General features: G+C 57.2%; 1 protein-coding gene across 4 annotated transcripts in view; it reads left to right on the plus strand.

The window, feature by feature from the left end:
• Nucleotides 1-19,076, plus strand: part of ATP2A3 (ATPase sarcoplasmic/endoplasmic reticulum Ca2+ transporting 3) — a 38,390-nt gene that overhangs the window by 6,208 nt on the left and 13,106 nt on the right. For all 4 annotated transcript variants that reach the window (XM_022595934.2, XM_022595936.2, XM_022595937.2 and 1 more), the window contains exons 2-17: nt 3,479-3,496; nt 3,790-3,872; nt 5,324-5,428; nt 5,611-5,749; nt 6,016-6,096; nt 6,187-6,272; nt 7,835-8,299; nt 10,259-10,347; nt 10,514-10,616; nt 11,828-11,959; nt 12,352-12,477; nt 13,554-13,772; nt 13,882-14,217; nt 16,041-16,261; nt 17,150-17,352; nt 17,818-17,903. In XM_022595934.2, the coding sequence (XP_022451642.1) occupies nt 3,479-3,496; nt 3,790-3,872; nt 5,324-5,428; nt 5,611-5,749; nt 6,016-6,096; nt 6,187-6,272; nt 7,835-8,299; nt 10,259-10,347; nt 10,514-10,616; nt 11,828-11,959; nt 12,352-12,477; nt 13,554-13,772; nt 13,882-14,217; nt 16,041-16,261; nt 17,150-17,352; nt 17,818-17,903 (2,492 nt within the window). The remainder of the gene's footprint in view (nt 1-3,478; nt 3,497-3,789; nt 3,873-5,323; nt 5,429-5,610; nt 5,750-6,015; nt 6,097-6,186; nt 6,273-7,834; nt 8,300-10,258; nt 10,348-10,513; nt 10,617-11,827; nt 11,960-12,351; nt 12,478-13,553; nt 13,773-13,881; nt 14,218-16,040; nt 16,262-17,149; nt 17,353-17,817; nt 17,904-19,076) is intronic.

Consider the following 19,076-nt stretch of genomic DNA (forward strand, 5'->3'; position numbering starts at 1 on the left):
ATACGGTCTAGAAACCCCCAAAACACCACCTGTTTTGTGAGGAAGAGTCTTTGGGCCGGGATGATTGGGCTGATGGCTCTAGGGTCACAGTAGAAGGATGAACCGATTGATGGGATGAGGGCATCCAGCCCAACAATCAGGACATGGGATATTACGTTCTTTCAGGTGACCTTGGCTGGGGGGAGACAGGGGGACCACTGGGGTGGGAAGGCAGGACAGCCTAGGCATGAGTGCAGGAGGTCCAGAGTAGGGATTTGAGCTCAAAACGCTTCCCTGCCACTTCCCAGCTGTGTGACCATGAACCAGTCACTCAACCTCTCTGTACTTCTACTCTGTAAAATGGGAATGATAATTGTATCCTCCTTCCCAGGTTATTTGAGAATCACAAGAGAGTAATGCACATGAGGAAGTGATTATTCTGTCTGTGGAGCACCTTCTCACGTGCTGGGCACACAATGCCCTCCCGTTTATCTCCGGAGGTGAAGTAGGTAAAGCACCTGGCACACTGCTCGGTATATAGTAGGCGCTCAATAAATGTGACTTATTAATATTAATGATGCTAATGCTGATCCTCACAGCAGCATTCTGGGTGGGGGTGGGTACTCTGTCTTCCAAATGAGGCTCAGGGCCCCACGGGGAGCCAGCTACTCAGACATGACTGGAAGCATGTGCATTACATGAGCAGGGATGGCCCTCATTCAGGGATGGGCAGGGCATCTGTGGTGACCTCATGGCTGGCTGAGCCTCCCCCAGGGGCAGCGGAAGGGGGTGAAAGGGGAGCCTTGCGGTAGAGGCTAGGTCTGGGGAGAAGGGGGCATCGGTCAGGATCGGCTAGGTTATGTTGCAGTAACAACCCTCAGATCTCAGTGGCTTGAAACAATCCAGGTCATTTCTTGCTCACACTGTATATATGTACCTTAGTGCAGCCCATCTGGGGGCTCGGTGTCTCCCGACTCTGTGACTCAGGTTCACAAAGCAGATACCATTGCACAGGTGCTGGTTGCTGTAGCAGAGGGTCAAAGAACTCCAGACTGTGCTGTCCAATAGGGCAGCCACTAACCTTGTGTGGCTGATTGAGTTTAAATGAATAAAAATTAAGTATAATTTAAAATGTAGGGAATTCCCTGGTCGTCCAGTGGTTAGAACCCCGTGCTTCTGCTGCTGGGGGCCTGGGTTCAATCCCTGGTCAGAGAACTAAGATCCTGCAAGCCTCAAGGTGTGGCAAAAATAAATAAAATGTAGCTACTTAGTCACACTAGCTACATTCCCAGTGCTCAGTTGCTACATGTGGCTGGTGGCTACCGTATCAGACAGTGTGGCTATAGGACTCTTCCATCATCACAGAAATTTCCATTGGACGGCGCCCTTCTCCAGCAGTTCAACATTCCAGCCCGAATATACATCCTTCTTTTTGCAACTCACACAGGAAGCTGGGACGTGCAGTCCTACTGTGTGCCCACAAGGTGGGGAGAATGAGAAGTATTTGGGGAACAGCATGATGACCACCACCAAGAGTGGACCCTGGATCGAGCTGTGGGTCAGCAGAAGGGGAGATCCAGGTGGAAGGGGAGAGAAAGGAGAACTGGTGAGACCTGCAGGCAGAGGGCAGCTTGCAGGGGGACTAGAGCTGGTATGTGTGTCCAATAACATGATTCCCAACCCCGGGCCTCACTCTTACCCAGAAAAAAAGCCCTGAGGAATATGGTGGTCAAGGGGCTACATGCCAGATAGAGGGAGGGGTCAGGGAGACAGCAGGAGGGATTCAGGTGAGACTTAACGGATACCCTCTCCCTTAGGTCAGGAACCCTGAAGACACCTGCAGAGGTGAGGGGTTGAGGAATCTCCTGGGTCGAGCATGGCAGAAGCAGACTGATGTGTGCCATGAGGCTGGGGCATGGCTGAGATGACCTCTAAAGGACGCTGCTCCATTGGAGAATTGGCCCAGAAACCAGGCCTGGCCCTCCCCCCGCCTTTCCTGTTCGCCTCAGCTAAATAGATCAGAAGGAAAAAGTCTGTTTGATTTTAATCTCAACGCAGGACACTGGAGATTACATTTTCCACGGAAAATGTCAGCCATTGCCTAAAATAGGACTTTGGAGAAAATGCTAGAAAGTGTATTTTTAGGTTACATGTTTTCCTCCTGGATTCCTGCAACCCAGTGGGCTGCTTATTACTCCCCATGGTTCAGCTGCCAGGTGCAGACCCCGGACCTTTGAAACAGATGGTCAGGGGAGAGGTGCCCATGGGAAGAAATGCTGGCAGGTGCTCGAGCCGAAAGCAGGTGGACAGAGGCAAGGACCCATGTCAGGGAGGAGGAGAGAGGGAGAGCCAGCCTGGGGTGGGGCTCGGATTCTGCATGCTAACAAGCTCCCAAGCGACCCGGAGTGGGGCTGGGGGTGTAGACAAGAGGACGCAAGGCTCAGTTAGGCTTGACCTGGGAGGGGCCTCAGACAGCTGTGGGCAGATCCCGAGCTCGGCAGGAGGAGGGAGAAGCCCGTCCAGGGCCCCTTTCCACAGACCCACAGATACCCTTGCTGGCTGTGTGACCTTGTTCAAGCCACGAATCCACTCTGGACCTCACTCTTGCACCTGTGAAACGGGGTCGGAATTCCCACCTGCCTCCCCTTTAGGCTGTTGGGAAGATTCCAAGACTTCAGGTACTGGGGCAGCCAGCTCCACCTGTAACATAGGTGCTTCGGGAAACAGGAGATAAAAGTGGAGCCCGTAAAGTGACAGCAGGTCCTGGTGGTGTTTGGAAACATGGTTCTTCAAAATGTTCTGTGGTCTGGGCCTGGGCATGCTGGCTGGGTCCTCACTGAGCTTGCCTGGAGTGGAGGGCCTGGGAGGGGACAAGCTGAGACTCAGCCTCTAGGAACTGAACTGCGGTGGGTTTCTCAGTGCCCGGGATGCTGGCTGCTGGGGTCGTGCTCAGGGGGAGCCTGGGATGGGGTGGGGCTCAGAGGGACAGCAGTGCTGTGGGCCTTGTCCCTGTGGTCCTGGAGAAGCAGGTGTGTCAGAGGTGGCCTGAGCCGATGTTCTCAATTTGAGGGAAGGGCTACCCTGCCATGGGTGGGGGACATTGAACGGGACCAGGTGGGCATCTGAGAAAGAGCAGAGTGCAGGGAGCTGTGAGAACTACCAACTCCCTATGTGACCTCAGGGGTCCCGTCTCTTCTCCAGGCCTCAGTTACCCCTCTGTGCAATGGGGGAGTGTCTAGGAGGCCGCTCCTGGCTCCCGTCTTGTCCCAGGGTGAGCCAGGCCACACCAGACCTTCCTCAACCAGAGTGAGGTGAGGGTTGGGGGTGGAAGCATCTGGGCTCAAACCATCCGTTCTGTGATCTCAGAGAACTGGGGTGATGTGTCCTGCCCATCGTGGAGGTCCCGGTGGGCACATGGGGAGGGGCTGCTCAGACTCCACTCTATAACCCAGTCATTTCTTGTCTCCCCATGGCTCCTGTGGCTGCCTGGATCCTGCAGAGCTCCCGACCGAGGAAGGTGAGCCTTGAGCCAGGGCGGCCTATGAGGTCACCAGACACCATCGTGGGCCGTTCACTGTCAGGCCGTGTCCTCCGCCCACCCCCGGCTGGGTGGGGCCTTGCTGAGCAACACCCCCCCACCCACCCCCACCCCCCCGCATTGCCCATCTGTGCCTTTCAGGGCCTCTGGGCTCTCCCTTTTCAAATGGTAGGGAGGGAGTGGGCCAGGTGGTCCTGAGGCCACCCCAGCTCTGCATGGAAGCAGGTCAGTCGGTCAGGGGCCCAGGCCTCACGCGGCACTCCTGTCCCCAGGGAAGTCCCTGTGGGAGCTGGTGCTGGAGCAGTTTGAGGACCTCCTGGTGCGCATCCTGCTGCTGGCGGCCCTGGTCTCCTTCGTAAGTAGGGCCCCCATTTCATGGCATCGGGCAACCCGGGAGGGAGACCAGGTCAGGGCAGTGCTCAGAGGCCCAGGCTCTGGGCCACAGGGCTGTCCTCTCAGCTGTGGGCATCCCTGGGCCCCTACCTGCCCCCTGCCCTTGCCCAAACCCTCGCAGCCCCCCGCACTGGACTCGTGGCTCCCATCTGTACCCTGGCTGGCAGAGTGAGCTTGCAGAAGCCCAGGTCTGACCCCGCCCCTCCTTGCCTTAGCACAGGGTTTCTCAGCATCAGCCCTGCTGACTTCTTGGACCAGATAATTCTTTGTGGTGGGAGCTGTCCTGTGCACTTTAGAATTTTTAGCAGCATCCCTGGCCCCTGCCCACCAGATGCCAGTAGCACTCCCCACTTGTAACAATCAAGCCTACAGATGTTGCCAAATGTCCCTGGGGGGTGAAATCCCCCCGGCTGTGAGCCCATTCTGTGACTTGCAGAGCTCCTCAGACAGACTTCAGACCTTAACCTCCTGCAGCCTCCTCGTGGATGCTGCTCCTTGTGGCTGTCCCCCATCCGCCCTGCCCAGGCTCCTTCTGCACCTGCAGGGCCGCGGGGCCAGAGTGGAGCGGTGGGGAAGGGGAACACCAGTGGCTGAGCAGCAGAGACCCAACGGTCATGCAGGGAATGGAGCCCCGGGGGTGCATGTGACTCCTGCCCCAGGCCCCTCCAGCCAGGAGGGGTCTAGCCAGCTGTGTCTGACCCCCCTGGCCACTCACTGTTCCTTGGAAATGGAGGACTCTTAAAATTAAAAGTCTGTCCAGGCAGGTGCGCAAAACCGCTGAGCCAAAAGGGTTCTGGTACCCTCTCCACGGAACAGATGGACACACTGAGGCCTGGAGAGGATGACAAGTGCCCACCTGGGCCAAGAGGTGGGAACGGACTTGAACCAGGCCTCGCGCCTCCAGGCCTGGGCTCTGGCTGGAACCGTGGCCCTCTGGTCTGTGAACCGTGAACCGTGAACCTGAGCCTGCAGCGGGGTCACCTGGGCTGCTTAAAAACACAGACTGCTGGGCCCCACCCCAGAGGCTCTGACCTGGGAGGTCTGGGATGGACACCAAGGATTCGCATTTCTAACAAGTTCCCAGGTGATGCTGCCGTCACTCCTGGTCTGGGCACACCACACCCGCTCCGAGAACCACCGCCAGGCAGGTGGCGATGCCTCCTCCTGGCCGTCACACAATGGCCCCACGTCCCTGAAAGTGGGTGGGGTGGGACGTGGGCTCTGGTGGTCACTACCTGCAGGGGCTGGACTTCGTAAGCCAGGGCCTTCTGAGAGCAGACCTCTCCAGGTCTGGTGCTCCTCAGGGGTATCTCCCCCAAAACGGGAGCAGACAGAGACCCAGCATACAAAGGAAATGGCAAGCAGACCCTGGCCCACGGCTTAGCCTAAACTCACCAGCTTTGATCCCGGCAGGTCCTGGCCTGGTTCGAGGAAGGTGAGGAGACCACAACTGCCTTCGTGGAGCCCCTGGTCATCATGCTGATCCTTGTGGCCAATGCGATCGTGGGCGTGTGGCAGGTGGGAGGCTCGGTGGTGGGACTGGGCCCTGGGGTCTCCCAGCTGCTAGGCGTGACCTCCATTTGGTCCGGAAATCCTGCAGGTCCTTCTGCTTCCAGATCCATCCCAAGCTCTAAGGGTGTCACTCCAAGGGGGTGGCCTGCTGGGGCCAGCAGGGACAGACAGCCTTCCTGCCTCTGCAGGAACGCAACGCTGAGAGTGCCATTGAGGCCCTGAAGGAGTATGAGCCTGAGATGGGCAAGGTGATCCGCTCGGACCGCAAGGGCGTGCAGCGGATCCGCGCCCGGGACATCGTCCCCGGAGACATCGTGGAAGTGGCAGGTGCGTTGGGGGCCTCCTCCTTTCATTATGTGACGCGGATGAGCCCACCCTTCTCTTTCTGACTATATATGCAGAGGGGGTAGCTATTGGATTCCTCTAAAGCTCTTTGGCCGAAACCCCATCGGACAGATAAGGGGACTGTAGTAGGCCGGGGACAGCTCAGGCCTCTGCCTCCCAGCCCCAGCCTTGGTTTCTGGGAGCCCTCCTGGCTTTCCCAGGAGGTGGCATCCAAAGCCACCCTCAGCCAAGCTATTCTCCCTCCACAGTGGGAGACAAAGTGCCCGCCGACCTCCGTCTCATCGAGATCAAGTCCACCACGCTGAGAGTGGACCAGTCCATCCTGACTGGTGAGGCCTGGAGGCTGGAACCAGGGGCGGCTAGGCCAGGGGACAGAGGTGCCTTCACGTGGGGCTTCTCATTTCTGATTCCGCATCCAGGTGAATCTGTGTCTGTGACCAAGCACACGGATGCCATCCCAGACCCCAGAGCTGTGAACCAGGACAAGAAGAACATGCTGTTTTCTGTAAGTGCTTGGGATCCTGGGGCCTTTGCCTGGACGGTGATGACGAAGATAATAACATTTAGGTTAATCAGCTGAAGCCCTGTGGGAAAGAACCTCATCTGTTATTAAGAATACGTACAAACTTACAGTAATAATAATAGCTGTGTTTACCTAAGGCTGTGTGCTTGGCCCTGTTCTAAGCCCTTTACCTGTATTAGTTTATTTAATCCTCACAGCGCCTTTGAAATAAGTACTCTTGTCTGCATTTTCCAGCAAGGAAGCAGGCACAGAGAGGTTAAGTAAGTTGCCCAAAGTCACACAGCCAGCGAGTGCCAGAGCTGGGATGTGGACTCAGACTCCTGATTCCAGAGCTTTTCCTCCTACCTGCTAGGCTTATCCTGCCTTAAACTGGAGAGAGGCAGAGCCTCTCTTGCCTCAACAGAATCCTCTAGAGGGAGAAACGTTGCCAAAATGGTGAAGGATATCAAGAACAGTCCATTTCTCAGATAGGAAAACTGATCCCCAAGGCAAGATTCCAAGCCGCCCAGCTCTTCTCAGGGAGAGTGATGGGTTCTTCTCTGGTGGGAGGGATCAGCCCCTGTGGCCTTAGAGGGACTTAACCAGTGATGCTCACAGGCTGCCCACGGAGGCCACAAGAAGGGGTCAGGCCAATTGGCAGTGGCCCTGGGCACTAAGTTATTAAAGTCTCCCCAGAAGTGAACAGAAATGGAGAAAGTGATATACACCCACAGCTCTTCTTGAGGAGAGCACCCTGCCTAGGTGCCTGGAAGCTGCCTTGGGTGGGGAGGGGACACCAAGGGGCATGTTCAGGCATTAGAAGCTGTCACTAGAAGCTTTCTAAGGAGGGTGCCCTGGCTAACTGCGGGTCATTTCCTTAGTGGAGGGGCCTGTAAGGGAGGGCAGGAGCTGCATGGCTCAGGGCAGAAGGGACGCTGAGGCTACCAGAACCCACCTTCTCTCCAGCCTCAGCATAGTGCACCTGTCTGAAGGGGACCGAGTTATGAGCCTCCTCAGAGCAGCTGTGTCTCGGGCCTCTGTTGGACCGTTTTACAGCAGAGGACACAGAGGCTCAAGGCTGGCCGGCACTTGCACCGGGGCTTGGGGATCTTACTGGGGCCTTGGGAATGGATGGACTTCAGCTCAAATTTTCTGGATTCTTCAGTAAATATTTATCGACTGTTTACCTGAGGTCACAGTTAGCCACACTCCTGTGTGGCTGTATTGGTCGTTTATGAGCTGAATTTTGACGGGTTGGTGCTGTGCTGTGCTGGTTGATCATACTGTCAGTATCAGCTGGTGCCTCCTCTGTGCCAGGCCCCCCACACTAGGCACTGGGGATGTGGCACTGAACCAAGTCCCTGCTTTCGTAGAGCTGACACTCTCATGGCGATGACAGTAATGGCTCAAGACTACATAGTGGCATACCTCTGAGAGCACTAAGTATGGAGAAGAAGAAAGCCAAGGAGGGGAATAAGAGCCCTAACCCCAGCCTGAAGGGATCAGGGGTTCTGGGCCCCAGTTGGGGTGCTCACCAGCCCTTTCCTTATCCCTCCCTCGGCCAGGGCACCAACATCGCATCGGGCAAGGCGATGGGTGTGGCAGTGGCCACGGGCTTGCACACGGAGCTGGGTAAGATCCGGAGTCAGATGGCGGCCATGGCACCAGAGCGGACGCCCCTGCAGCAGAAGCTGGATGAGTTTGGGCAGCAGCTGTCCCGCGCCGTCTCCGTGATCTGCATGGCCGTGTGGGTCATTAACATTGGTCACTTTGCTGACCCGGCCCACGGCGGCTCTTGGCTCCGAGGTGCTGTCTACTACTTCAAGATTGCCGTGGCCCTGGCAGTGGCCGCCATCCCTGAGGGCCTCCCGGCTGTCATCACTACATGCTTGGCGCTGGGCACACGGCGTATGGCCCGCAAGAACGCCATCGTGCGGAGTCTGCCCTCCGTGGAGACCCTGGGCTGCACCTCGGTCATCTGCTCTGATAAGACGGGCACACTCACCACCAATCAGATGTCGGTCTGCCGGGTGAGTGGCTGCAGCCAGGTTGGGTATTGCTGTGTGATGTTTGGCAGGCTAGGCTCCGTCTCTGGGCCACTCCCTGACTCCTTTTTGGCCAGAGGTGGAGGAGAGAACCTGTGTGCTGCCCCATGGTGGGGAGCAGATCCAGGTTCTCATGGGGCAGAGCAGCAAAGCCTGGCTGGACATGCATCGTTAGGACCCATGGGTCACTCTGTAGGGTCCTGGCAGGCCACTGCCCATCTGTGAACCTCAGTTTCCCCATCTGAAGTTTGGGTGTGCAAGCCCTGCCAGGTAACCATAAAGGACACAGGGGAGGGTCAAGTACAGCCTGGGCATCTGATCCAAGCTGGGCCTAGACCCAGGTTCGTTTTTTTCTTCTTTTTCTTTTTTTTTTTTTTTAGAAATTTATTTATTTATTTATTTTTGGCTGTGTTGGGTCTTCGTTGCACGCGGGCTTTCTCTAGTTGTGGCGAGCGGGGGCTACTCTTCGCTGTGGTGCATGGGCTTCTCATTGCTGTGGTTTCTGTTGTTGCAGAGCATGGGCTCTAGGCGCGTGGGCTCAGTAGTGTGGCACGAGGGCTCAGTAATTGTGGCTTGCAGGCTCTAGAGCACAGGCTCAGTAGTTGTGGCACACAGGCTTAGTTGCTCTGCGGCATGTGGGATCTTCTGGACCAGGGACTGGACCCAGGTTCTAACCTTCACCACCGTGACTCTCTGTGGTCATCGCCTATCACCAGATACACCAGCTCCAGTGACCTGGGAAGGGCCCAGGCAGGAATTATTCATTCCCTGGCACTTGATCCCAGATCCTGGGCTGCTGCCCACATGCATCAGGGAGTCTGGCTGAGACTCCAGCAGGCCCCTGGGGTAGAGGAGTGGGTGGCATGACGGTGAAGCTTTCGGATTTCCCACTCCCTAGGTCCCCCGATCACTCCTCTCCCACCCCTGCTCCCATAATCTGCCCACTGGGCCTGGGAAACCCAGGCTCTATATCTGAGACCTTAGTCCCCCACAGAAGCCCATCAGGGGCTGCCATGGGGTTGGGGGCACCAGCACGCTTTACTGCCCTGCAGCCCCTGACCTGCTAGAATCCCTAGTAGGACTTCATTTGAACAGTCCTACTAGGGGTTCTGAAATAAAGATTTGAAAAACACAGTATAGGGAAGTCGTAGGGGCCTTACATACTGGATGATGGGCTAAGAAACTTGACTTCTCAGGGGCTCTGCTGGCTGGAGGGCTGTCCCCAGGGGCAGGGAGGAAAGTGCAATGGAAGGGATGTTTATTGAGCACCTGCTGGGTGCTGGGCTGGCCATTGGCTTCGGAATGTGCAGTGAGGCAGTTTCCAGGAAGCAAGCATTATCTCCCTGGCAGAGCTGGCTGACAGATGAGGACATGGGCTGCCCTGGGAGAGGTGAGCCGCCTGTCCCTCAGGGGCACAGGTAGGGGCTGGGCCCTGCGGGCAGGAGCTCACTCTCTGGGGACAGGGGTCTGTGCCTCAGGATGCTATGTAGGTTTCCTCCCTTGGAGGTCAGGAACTCATTCCCTTGAAGGGCAAGGAGGGGCAGCTGCACTCTGATCCCACTTTCTCCCCGTTACCAGCGGAGAAACTGAGGCTTAGGTGCTCCGCCAGGGGTCACATAGTGAGATGGGCAAGGACCCAGGCTTCCTGTCCCAGCTCAGGGCTCTGTCGAGCTGGCAGCTGCCCCAGAACATTGAAGAATCTGCCACAAATCCCTCGTGGGTCTAGAGCAGAGGACAAGCCTGAACTGGACACAGCTGGGCAGGGCAGAGAGGCCCGGCCTCAGCCTGCACGCAGTACTCTTACACTTCACCTCCAAGATCCTGGGGGAGGGAAGGCTGGTACCTCCTCTGGAGACCCACAGGACACCACCCTGGGGTCAGGCTTGAGTCAGACTGGCTGCCCAGGGAGGAGGGCCTGCCTGAGCACGCCCCTGCGCTCCGCAGATGTTCGTGGTAGCCGAGGCCGAAGCGGGTACCTGCAGTTTGCACGAGTTCACCATCTCGGGCACCACGTATGCCCCGGAGGGCGAAGTGTGAGTGCTCGGCGAGGGGGCTCAGGTGGGCGGGGTTTCCTGGTGGGCGGAGCTATGTAGGACAGCTCTGAGAGCTGTCATTGGTGAGGCCTCTTGGGGGCCAAGAGGCTGGGCATTGCCCAGGGGCTGGGACAAGGGCACCGTGCTGACAGCTCTGGCTCCACAGGCGGCTGGGGGGGTGGCCTGTGTGCTGCGGGCAGTTTGACGCGCTGGTGGAGCTGGCGACCATCTGCGCCCTGTGCAATGACTCAGCGCTGGACTACAACGAGGTGGGCCCCCGCTCCCCTTCGTGACCTCCCTGGTATCCAGGCGCTCAGAACAGACCTTTTTCCCAGAGTATCAAAGCTCGCAGGATTGGAGGTCCTGCCCCGTTGGAGTGCCACACCCCAGGAGCACTGCCATCCTTTGTCCACTCCACACTGCCACCCCTCCTTCCTCAGACTGGCTCTGGAACCCTGCTCGGGGCTCTTGGGCTGTGGGGGACTGTAATGTAAAGGGCAGAAGGGCCAGGGGTGCCTGGGGGAAGAGGTTTGGGGGACAAGACTAAGAAGTGTTTAAAGCAGAAGGCACAGCCCAGAAACGGGCATTGAATGCTCTTCCCTGTGGCTGGAGCATGTGGGAGGCCGCTCCTGCCTGTTGGGGTGGGGGCGCTTGGCCAAGTCAGTCTGATGCCCAGATGAGGGCAGTAGACAGACACCAAAGGGTTTGGAGCAGGAGAGTGATATGGTCAGATCTGCATTCACAGAAGATCACCCAGGCTTCTGTGTGGAGGACAGAACAGACTGGGCAAGACCGGAGCCGAGGAGCCCCTTGTGGTCATCCAGGCCGGAGAGGTGCCAGCAGAGTCCTGGCTGGCGCTTCAGGGGGAGCGGGGAGGCATGGGTTGGAGAGAGAGTTTGGAGCCCAGATCCTGGGACTTGGTGACTGGTTAGGTGAAAGAGGGAGGAGGTCAGGGTAGCTTGTAGTTGCTGTCCTGGCTGGGACTGTCATGGGAGTGGCAAAATAGGGAGGGGAGAGGTAGCCTGAGGGTCCCCAGGGAACAAAGTCCAACAGGCAGCAGCTGTATGTGTAGGCTTGGAGCTCAGGAGAGAGGTTGCAGTGGGCTGGGTGGGCACTGGCCGTCATGAGCCCATGAAGGATGGGAGAGGCCAGGGGAATATGAGGCCTCAGGGAGAGGGGGGTGGACGGAAGGAGCAGGGCCCAGACAGCAGGTTTAGAAAGAGGAATCTGGTGAAGGAAGCTGAGAAGTGTGAGCAGAGAGCGATTCAGAGGACAGGAAAGGTGCATGGCCATTGATGTCAGGGGAGGAGGGAAGGGAGGAGGGAGGGTCAGGTCAGCTGAGCTGGGAAGGACCCACAGGCCTGGCGCAAAGGACGTTACAGGTGACTCTGGCAAAGGGAGCTCCAGAGGGCAGGGAGCGAGTGGGAGGTGAGGCTGGGGGCCGCCCTGCCCCTCACTCCCTGTACCTGGCCCCCGCTAGGCGAAGGGCGTGTATGAGAAGGTGGGAGAGGCCACAGAGACGGCCCTGACTTGCCTCGTAGAGAAGATGAATGTTTTTGACACGAACCTGCAGGCCCTCTCCCGGGTGGAGCGAGCTGGGGCCTGCAACGCGGTGAGCAGCTTGAGGGTTCGGCCACAGGCCGCGTGGCTGGGGCTTCTGGGGCATCTGGAGAAGGGAGGGAAGGGAATGAAGTGGTGGGAGGCTTCTGGGAGGAGGAGGGCCCTCAGACCCCTAGTGAGACTGGTCTAGGGGGAAAAGAGAGGAAAAGCTGAGTGTGGGCAAGGACTCAGAGTCGGGAGTTACACAGCGTGGTCAGGAAATGGCAACTTTGGGGCATTTCTGGGGCTGGAGAGGGGGAGAGAGGCCTTGAATGCCAGGGTCAGAAGAGGGTGGACGGCATCGTGCAGGGAGCAAGAGGCTCTTCACGGGGCTGAGCAGCTGGCGAGGACGCAGCAGAGTTGCTGGCTGCGCCCCTCACGCCCTGACCCACCTGGGCCCTGCAGGCCATCAAGCAGCTGTTGCGGAAGGAGTTCACCCTGGAGTTCTCCCGAGACCGCAAGTCCATGTCGGTGTACTGCACGCCCACCCACCCTGGCCCAGCGGCCCAGGGCAGCAAGATGTTTGTGAAGGTGGGCCTGCCTGACCAGCCTGGGGCCTCTGGAGAGCCAGAGCCTGCAGCGCTGGGAGACTGGGGGAGGGAGGTGTGAGGCCCTCCGTCAAAGCGACGACTCCATAACAAGGGTGGTCAGCCTGCCATGGGGAACTGGGAGTGGGATCCACATGTGGGGCAGATAAAGCCAGGGCCAGATGCTGAGGCCTGCCCGGCCCTGTGGTCCCAGCTGTGGGCTGAGAGGCACTGCCTTGCCACATGACCTTGCGGTCACCGTACCCCCATGGGGGCCTCAGGCTCCCCATCTGAGCAGCAGGTCAGGCTGGAAGGTCTTGGAACCTCTTTTGCTTCTGATGGGGAGTGTTGAGGTGGTTGGTATGCAACTTTGGTGCTTTGTGTTTTGGAAACCGAGACCCACGTTCCCATCCAGACCCCCGTTCACGTCTTCACGTGCAGTGGAGGGTTTTAACCTCTTTGGAAAGGACAAGCTTCTGTACTGGGAGCTTGGGCTGCCGAAAAAACCTAGCATTTGGAGTGCCCTTTGAGGAGGGGGAGGAGGCACTGATGGAGGATTCAGAGGTTCTTCCCAGGCCTCAGGCGAGATCTGGGTTGAGACCCCAAGGCCGCTGAGTAGCCCGGCACCCCCAAGACCACCTTCCCAGAGCCACACCGCACACACCCTCAGCAGGGCTCTGTTCCTGGTCCCGCTGCCGAGCACCCCACAGAACTGGGATCCCGGTAGCAGCACGCTGGCAGGGAGGCAGGGCCTGCAGGAGGGCTGCCATTCCCACCCCATCCCCCAAAATGCTGCAGCAGGCCTTCTCAGCTGCAGGTTGGTGAGGGGAGGATGCCTCCGCCTGGGCTTCACACGGTGTCACACCCTGTGTGAGCCCCCTTCCCTCTGGGCTTTCTCACAGTGGGGCCTAATTGGTTCCCTCTCCGAGCTTCCAAAGAATGGATTCTGGTCTGTGCCTTGCTGTGTGTCCCCTTGGGTGACCTTTCCCCGTATCTGGGCCTCAATTTCCTCTGTTAGGCAGGAGGGAGGGAAGGGGTCCTGACTGACGGACCTGTCTCCTCCCCTACCCCACGCGGCAGGGGGCACCTGAGAGTGTGATCGAGCGCTGCAGCTCAGTCCGCGTGGGGAGCCGCACGGTATCCCTGAACACCACCTCCAGGGAGCAGATTCTGGCCAAGATCCGGGACTGGGGCTCCGGCTCGGACACACTGCGGTGCCTGGCACTGGCCACCCGGGACGCGCCCCCGAGGAAGGAGGACATGCAGCTAGACGACTGCAGCAAGTTTGTGCAGTACGAGGTGGGCGCCGGGCCCCAGGGCTGGGGGCCATGTGTCCGCCTGTGGCGCTGGGCAGGTGGCGGGCTGAGAATGGGCCCAGGCCCCACTCGCATCTGCCCCCTCCCTGCAGACGGACCTGACTCTCGTGGGCTGCGTGGGCATGCTGGACCCTCCGAGGCCCGAGGTGGCTGCCTGCATCTCACGCTGCCACCAGGCGGGCATCCGTGTGGTCATGATCACGGGGGACAACAAAGGCACGGCTGTGGCCATCTGCCGCCGGCTTGGCATCCTCAAGGACACAGAGGACGTGGCGGGCAAGGCCTACACGGGCCGAGAATTCGATGACCTCAGCCCCGAGCAGCAGCGCCGCGCCTGCCGCACGGCCTGCTGCTTCGCTCGGGTGGAGCCCGCGCACAAGTCCCGCATCGTGGAGAACCTCCAGTCCTTCAATGAGATCACCGCCATGGTGAGGCCACGAGACGGGAGCCTGGGGAAGGTGGCGAGGGTGGGGGTGAAGCACTTGCCATAAGCCTTGGGAGGAGCAACCCAGGCAACCGCTGCTTCTGCTTCATTCTTATTTTTCCCAACATTTTATTACAAAAAATTTCAAACACGAAGAGAAGTCAAAATTATTTTTATAGTGAATGCCTCTAAATATCCACTATCTAGATTCTATAAATAACATAGTTATATTGGCTTTATCACGTACCTATCCATCTACCCATCCTTCATCCATCTTTCTTAAATGTGTTTCAAAGTTGCAGACATCAGTACACTTTTCCCCCACACGCGCTAGGGAACATTACCGTCCACCCGTGAAGTTCCCTTATGCTCCTTCCCATTTTTTTGCATCATAGATTAGTTTTGCCTCTCCTGGATTTTCATGTGAGTGGGATCATGCAGCATGTGCTTTTTTGTGTCTGACTTCTTTCCTTTGAGGTTTACCCATGTTGTAGCAGGTATCAGTTACACGATAGCTTTTTTACTGTTCAGTGGCGTTCCATGGTGTGAATATACCAGAGTCTCGTTTAAAGATTATTTATTTATTTATTGCTTGTTTGTTTGGTTGCGCCAGGTCTTAGTTGCGGCAGGCGGGCTCCCTAGTTGGGGCTCACGGGCTCCTCCTTAGTTGCTGCTCCAGGGTTCCTTAGTTGTGGCATGCGAACTCTTAGTTGCGGCATGCATGTGGGATCCAGTTCCCTGACCAGGGATCGAACCTAGGCCCCCTGCATTGGGAGTGCAGAGTCTTATCCGCTGCACCACCAGGGAAGTCCCATCCACAGTCTCTTTATCCATTCACCTCTGGATGGACATTTGGTTTGGACCCAGTTTTTGTTCTGTCTCATTCTTGATTGTTGACCTCTTCATCAACACTGAACTGATTCTCAATCTCAGCGTCAACCCAGACTTGGCCTCAGTTTATAATCTTGACTTCCAGCCTAACCCAGTCCTTTACCTTGACCTTAATCCTGACCTGTGGCTCAGCCTAGACCTGGATAATGAGCTGAGCACCAACCTCGACTTGACTACAGCTGTAACCTTGTTCTTGACCTTATTTTGATCTTCACACTGACTGTGTCCCTGACCTTGACCTTGACCATCTTAAACTGATTCTTTAGTCTGAGCTCAACCCTGATATGGGTTCCAGTCTTGACCTGGACCCTGATCTGATCCCTGACATTGATCCCCGCCCCCAGTCCAGTACTTTATGTTGACCTCAACTTTTATCTGGCCTTCAGTTTTGACCTCAACTCCAACTTCTACCATGACATCGTTCCTGATATGGACCATAGCCTTGACTTGACCTCTACCTTAATCTAATTTTTTTATCTTGAAAGGAGTCCATTCTTGACCCTGCTCTTCACTTTGGCTCCAGCCTTCCCCTTGACTACAACACCTAACCGACCCTTGACCTGGGCCATGACCTTCACCTCATTCCTGACTTGAGCTTACCTTTGTCCTTAATCTCAATTTCATCTTCTACCCCACATCCCACCTGAATTTCACCCCTGCTCTCGGCGTTGACTCACCCTCATCCCTGTCCCCACCTCATCATCCTCTCTGATCTTTGACTTGATCTCCTCAATTTTGTCCTTATCTGCACTCCTTGCCTTCCCCTTAGCCTCATCCCCAGATCAGTTTCTAGGCTCATGACCTCACCATTTGTTCTGTCCAGCTGCCTGCTTCTTCGGGGACATCCCCTAAACTTGGCGATCGGCTGAATTGAGGGGAGTCAGGGAGGTGGAAGGGAAGTTTCTCAGGCATGAACCTACCTAACCTGGCCCTCAGACTGGAGACGGGGTGAATGATGCCCCAGCCCTGAAGAAAGCGGAGATCGGCATCGCCATGGGCTCCGGCACAGCCGTGGCCAAGTCAGCGGCAGAGATGGTACTGTCAGATGACAACTTTGCCTCCATTGTGGCTGCAGTGGAGGAGGGCCGGGCCATCTACAGCAACATGAAGCAATTCATCCGCTATCTCATCTCCTCCAATGTTGGCGAGGTCGTCTGGTGAGGCCCTGTGTTCCCTCCTCCCAGCCCTCTGGACCAGCTCTGCATCCCTAAGACTGGGGAAATGCCTGTTCCTGGGATGGGGCTGCAGGGATGGAGGGACCCGTGCCCTGCCCTGGAAGGCTGGGGCCTTCCAGAGTCCCACCTCAGGGTGGGGAGGGATGGGGACACCTCATCATTCTCCAGAGGCCCTGATGCACCTCAGCCCCTGAGGTGGTGCCTGAAAAGTCCCCTGTCATCCCTCCAGCCGTGACCTTCTTCCCACTTTCAGAGTCCTGCAAGATGGGAGAACTTGCTTCACCTTTGGGCAGTAATGTGTTCATGCATGTGTGTGTGTGTGTGTGTGTGTGTGTGTGTGCGCACATAGGGTGTATGCCTGAGTGAGAGGTGTGTGTACGTGTGTGCATGTGAGTCCTTGTTCATCTTTTCGCATGAGGATTTGTGCTAGTGTGTAATTGTGTACACACTTAGGTTCACATGTGAGTGATGCCTGTGGAGAACGGTGAACACGTTTGCCTGGCTATGTAAGAATTCTGCATCTCTGCACGTCGGGGCAAGCATGTAGGTGTTTGCTTGTGTTTGTGGGATTGTGTAACCTGTGCTAGGTTGTTGTACACATCTGTGAACAAATGTGTATATGGTTCAGGCATGCACTGTCCACATGTGTGTGTGTGTTGTGTGCGCCCCCTAAAGAGGACTTGTGTCCTCAAGAGGAGAGGCCTAAAAGGCAGGTCTGTCCAGGCGCCAGAGCTGGGACTGGGGGGGCAGGGGTGGCCCAGTGTGAGGCGGGGCTGCTGTGGAGACAGTGCAGGAGCTCCTGGGCCTGGGGTAAGAGTAGGAGCTGTACCCTCCATTTGCTGGGGCTAGAGCCCATGACTCTGGTTCCAGCATCTTCGTCACAGCAATTCTGGGCCTGCCCGAAGCCCTGATCCCTGTGCAGCTGCTCTGGGTGAACCTGGTGACGGATGGCCTACCTGCCACGGCCCTGGGCTTCAACCCACCAGACCTGGATATTATGGAGAAGCGGCCCCGGAACCCTCGGGAGGCCCTCATCAGTGGCTGGCTCTTCTTCCGATATCTGGCTATTGGAGGTGAGTGGGGCCCCAGTCTTCACTGCGGTTCCTGGAGCTTCCTAAGACCCTTGTATCAGTTACACTTGCAAACTACAGACCAGTATGACTCAGCCTGGCTTACGCCAAGAGAAACTGTGTGGGCTCATGTAACTGAAGAGATTAGATCATGCCTCAGGCATGGCTGGACCCAGCCCTCAGGCAGTATCATTGGCATATTTTGGCTCTGCCTCAGCTCCATTCTCATGCAGGTGCTCCTTGGGGTGGCAGGATGGCTGCCGTAGCTCCAGCCCTCGTACTTGCCCCGTTACAACCTCAAATAAAGCAGAAGAAAGAGCGTTTTGTCCTATTACTCCTGCAGTAGTGTGCAAACCACATGGCTCAGAAAGGGAGAGAGTGGTTCCAGCGAATTATTAGGAAGGGGAAACGGATGCCAGAAAACCAGAGGTGTCCACTATAGCCAGTTTTCTCCTGCCCTCCCCACAGTGTACGTTGGCCTGGCCACAGTGGCTGCTGCCACCTGGTGGTTCCTGTATGATGCCGAGGGACCTCAGGTCACCTTCTACCAGCTGGTGAGCAAGGGATGGCCAGGGAGCCTGTTGGGGGCATCTGGGAGGTAGAACTCACAGCCCAAGTTGTTGTTGGAGTTCCAGGGGAAAGGAGTCCAGAACCCCATGGGTGCCAGTGGCTGTCCCGCCCCCACCCCCCCCCACTCCCCACATATAGACATCCACCACCTAAAGAGACAAGCTCAGAAGCCACAGGAAGCCTAGAGACGGCAGCACAGCCCCCGAGCCAGAGAGGAGGCTACTTCCTCCCCCAATCATTTAGTTACAGGGGGACCAGAAGTGTCTTACCTTTACTGGGAAACTGCCCAAACAATTGAGGGCTCAGAGGTAGGAGCCCCTAAATGGCGGAACTTCAGGCAGAGGGTCAAACTGGAGCAATTGACAGTGGAGGGAAAGGAATCTGCCGGGCTCCCCACTTTCATAACCAACGTGTTTCTTGGGGAAGGGACCCGCTGACCTCTGGAAGTCACCTGGCTGGCGGGTGCACACCACGGGCCGGGCTTAGCAAAGCTCTGGAAGCAGGCAGGGAGCCCCACCTCAGCTGCTGTCTGTCAGTCTGCCCTTCTGTCTGAGCAGCCAGTGCATCTCCTTTGCTTGAAAGAACCTTCGCGGCAATTCCGGCAAAGCCAGTTGTGGGTTTCTCATTTAAAGGGGAGAGCGGCGGGGATGTGGAATTTCCTTCCTCTGACTGTGCCTGACTTTGCTACTTTCCTGTAGGTAGAAGAGCTCAAGAGAGAGACCCTGACTTCCTGCCACTCTTGGGAGTGTCAGGGGAGTACAGTCTTCCCCACCCTGAGGGCAGCGTGAGGGCTCTTTCAGGGGTTCACACCTAGGTAGAGGCAGCCTGGGGATGCTTTCCTCCATCCACCAGCCCTCAAGCACATGGGGCTCTTCCTCCTGGCAGCAATGAAGAGCATGGGCCCAGACCCTTGTCCCAAAGGCTGGTGGCCCCGCAGCCCTTGGCAGATGGCTCAGGCCAGCCTCAGGCACCTGCTCCTGTAGCTCCTGTGGGGGCAGCAGCTGAAGAGTGGGGATGTGCCAGCCATCCCGCTGCTGCCTCCTTCCTGCCCTGCCTCTGTTACCATCCTTTGTGCTGTGGATCCCCTGGGGTCATGACCCCTGGGGTCATGCTAGACACACATCCCATGCCCACTACCAGTCAGTCCCCAGTCCCCT

The sequence above is a fragment of the Delphinapterus leucas genome, chromosome 19, assembly GCF_059928025.1.
Source record: "Delphinapterus leucas isolate spDelLeu-1000000601 "Yukka" chromosome 19, BTC_Dleu_Yukka2, whole genome shotgun sequence".
Lineage (NCBI taxonomy): Eukaryota > Metazoa > Chordata > Mammalia > Artiodactyla > Monodontidae > Delphinapterus > Delphinapterus leucas.